Source organism: Cryptosporidium hominis, assembly GCF_000006425.1.
Source record: "Cryptosporidium hominis TU502 chromosome 6 CHRO016140, whole genome shotgun sequence".
NCBI classification, from domain to species: domain Eukaryota; phylum Apicomplexa; class Conoidasida; order Eucoccidiorida; family Cryptosporidiidae; genus Cryptosporidium; species Cryptosporidium hominis.
The window spans coordinates 184-4,131 of record NW_666935.1 but is presented as its reverse complement, the minus strand read 5'-3'; the positions used below and the strand labels follow the sequence as shown (position 1 = coordinate 4,131).

The 3,948-nt window shown below is 26.8% G+C and overlaps 1 protein-coding gene across 1 annotated transcript; it reads left to right on the top strand.

Annotated features, from left to right (window-relative positions):
• Positions 1–1,159: 1,159 nt before the first annotated feature.
• Positions 1,160–3,577, top strand: Chro.60430 (hypothetical protein). The annotated part of the gene is made up of 1 exon (XM_660325.1): positions 1,160–3,577. The coding sequence occupies one exon, from the start codon at positions 1,160–1,162 to the stop codon at positions 3,575–3,577; it is 2,418 nt and encodes an 805-aa protein (XP_665417.1).
• The last annotated feature ends 371 nt before the right edge of the window (positions 3,578–3,948 follow it).

Genomic DNA, 3,948 nt, shown 5'->3' with positions numbered 1-3,948 from the left:
TTCCATTAAAAGCTTCATTGTACCACTATTTACGAGCCAAACATTCTTACAATGCACTACCCATAACCTAAAAATACATATACCAAATTCTTTATAAAGCATTGCTCCCATCTTTTTTTCCTGTTCCTTAATGTAATTTGGCAACTCTTCATATTTAATTTGACTCCATCCAACCTTTTCATTTCTTATTTCACTCATATTAATTACTTGATTTGATTATTCAGTTTTGAAGCTTTTTATATATTCTTGTAAAAAGAATTTCTTTTTTTTTTAATAAAATAACTTTTTTTCAAGAATTATTTAATTAAAACAAATGTTAAACTATTTTTTCCACATGCATTTGTACAGCTCTATAAATTTGTTGTATACCGGCATTTTAACAAATTTGCATGCATGCGAAGTGACGTGTCATTTTTTTTAAATGACTAATCGACACGTATGTGGACAAATGTGTTAGAAAGAATAAATAACAAAGATTCGCTAAAATTTAGAATTTTGATTTTTTTTCCAAATTTTTTTTAAAAAAAGGGAATAAATGTAAAACTTAATAAAATCATCGTAATAAGCCAAATACTACAATCGAAAGAAAAAAAAATCATTTAAATATTTCTCTTCCATTTTAAATAATCATATTCAAAAAATAATATTATAGTTAACTAAATATCATGGTAAATATATTTGGTAAAGAGTAATATTTTCAAATATTAAGTTAAACTCTATAAAAAAAAAATAATTTTTTGAAATATTTACAATATAAATCAATATTAAATAAATTATTAAAGTTGGCGCGTAAATGTTAATGTCAAATAGAAATAGCCAGATACTTTAAAACTGTCAAAAAGGGAAAATAAGTAGTTATATTATTTAATTTCAATTGAAATTAAATATGTTTTTGCGTCAAAAATTTTAATATAAAAATTCAAAAATAGTTATTTGAGACTAAAAAAAAATTCAACAAATACTTCAAATATTTAATAAAAAGACTTTTTCAATATATCAATTATACTCTTAAATAACAATTTATTATAGTAAAAGATTCATTTATAAAACAATTTACTAAAAGCTATTCTTTTTGGTATTTATGAGCAAAAGTTCAAGTGTAGTTTTCTTTGGGTTTTATTGGGATTAGACAAAATAGATGAGACTGTGAGTATACAAGATGAGCCAAGGTCAAAATAATTCATATAAATTGGATAAATCTAATTTAAATATTAGACAGATTATTTCAAAAAATATTTATCCAATTGAGGTTTTATTAAAACTTTATAAGCCTTTAAATGTTCCAAGAAGTATCTTCAAATTGGAAACAGCTGTTCAAAGGAGTAGTATTCACACTTCGAATAATTTTGGATTTTCAAGAAATTCTGGCTCTAATAGACAACACTCTAATTATTTAGAAAGAAAACATAAAAATGGATATTTTAATAATCAAAATAAAGCTTTCAGTACGTTTGATACAAATCACTCCCCCACAAAAAATCCACAAGTTTTTGAAGAAGGAGGAGCTAATGGAACAAATAATGGGTATTCTTGGAGGAAGAATAAGCCTATAACAGATAATAATGTTAATCAAGAATCTAAACGTGGAAATCATACCAAACCAAGTAAAAACACTGAAAAAGTGGAGACTGCAATAGGATTTAGCGCTCATAACCAATTAACTGATTTAGAGAAAGATATGTCATCAATTGAGAAAATCTTAAACAATAGGTTTGAAAAAGAGAGCATTGATTCTGAGAAATTTATTAGAAATAAGCTTGTTATGGCATTAGAAGGAATTGACTCGAGAATTTCTCAAAGTCACAATAGCGAAACGTTATCGGGTTTTAATAACAGTGAGAAAATCAAAGTGCCATTTTCTGATAAGTTAATTGATACTGGAAGTGATTTAACTGATGAAAAGGCTCATAATGTAATTCACAGTGATTTTAAAGACATAATATTATCTAATTACTATTATCATGGTAATTGTGCAACAGCAGATTCAAGAGTATTTAAGAGTAATATAGTCAAAAACAATGTATTGAATGGTAAGTTTGTAAACAATTCAAGAGCCGTTCAGAATATAAGCTGTAACAACGATATTAATAGCTTTAATGAGATTAATATAGGAATTGACAATAATAATATAAATATTAATTTATTGGGGATTGAAACTAATAAAGACCATTCAAGGGTAAATATCCAAAATAACTTTAATAATTTCAGAATTGATAACCAATTAATTCAAAATCAACATAAAGTTGGTCTGGAAATGAGACAAGAAATAGATATGCTTAATATTCCGATTTGGTTATACAAAGAATCAGGTTCTTTAACAGTTAATGGACCTTTTTCAACAAGACATATGAGCAGTTTATGGAAAAGTTATACATTTACTCATGAAACGTTGTTTACAATGACTTCAAAACAAGTTTGGGGACCAATAAACTTATTTTACCCAGATGTTAAATCAACATTTACTTATATTCCTGATTTGGAAGTAATATTACAAAGACTTACAGATTCTTCAATCCAAAATGATAAAGTAGAGAAAATTAAAAGTGAGGATATTTCATCTATTATTTCAGAAATCAATGAGCTACAATTAGATGTTGGTGATCACCATATTTCTCCTCCAAAGTTGATTAGTAATGAAAAGGTGAATAAAAGTTTTAATACTGAAAAGAATTTATCCAGTACTCTAAGTTCTGGAAAAGATTCAGTAAAAATGAAAGATTTAAAGTCTGATCGTGATAACTCAGTTGTTGAATCACAAAAAAGTGAGAATAATTGTGATTTTGTGTCAGAAATAATACAACCTTCATCCGCAAAAGTTCCTTGGGGAGGGGTTGCTACTGAAAATTTTAAAGCAAAGAGAGAAGTTGTGAATTTCCAGGATATATTAAGAGAAGAAGAGATCACTTCTAAGGAAAAGCTTAAAATAGAAGCTATGAACCGAGCAAATAATAAGAGCAATAATTTGGAAGCTTTTAATAATAATAAAGATGCACCTAAAGGTTGGAAAAGAATTCCGAAGGAAAGATCGTGTATTTTTTTGGATTCAATTAATGAACAAGATTCTTCAGTCAATGATCAAACTAATCAGATCTTATATAAAGTTCCTTACTCGACTAATCTTAATATTAATAATGGGAATAAATGGAAAGGTTGGGGAATCAAATCTGGAGAATCAACAAATGCTGATTTATTTGAAACCATTGCTTTGAATTCGGTCAATAACTTTTCAACGAATCAAATACAACGAAAGAATCAAAAGGGTTTCTGGGAAATGTGTAATTCCGACTCTTTACACAAAAGTTATATGTGGGGCAGTAATAATCGTACCATGACATGTAATCAAGTTAATGAAAACATTGGTTCAGAGGTAATCGATCATAAAGCAGAATGTAGTTTTGATGAGATTGAGAAGGAAGAAACAAATAAAGATCTTTATAAGGAATCTGAGCTTAATACCACAACCAAACTTTTAAATCATAAAAATAAGAGAAAAAAAGGAAAGAAAGTAGACTCATCTCTGTTAGCTTTTGGAATCCGTTCAGACAAACCACGAAATTTGAATTATGATTTGGATTAGGGATCAAATATAGTTAAATATTTAAAATTATCGTTTATTAATTTTTTCTTTGCTATTTTTGAATATTTCTTGTATATTATTTAATGTATATAATTGTCGAATTTTCCTTTCCCCCCCCGCATACATACAGACATGTGGACAAATAATTCAATACCGGTATTTCGTAATATGACAGAATTGCATGCACATACGTGTAAAAAAAGTTTGCATGCAATTACGTGGTAGAAAGTAGATTATTATGCGAATAAGTAAATTCGATTAGTTTTTAAAAAGTTAGTTTTAATAGATGAAATATAAGATTTTTTTTTCTTCCAAATTTATTTCATCAGAAAAAAATTGTTAAAGAATAAATTTAGTTGAATAAAAAATAA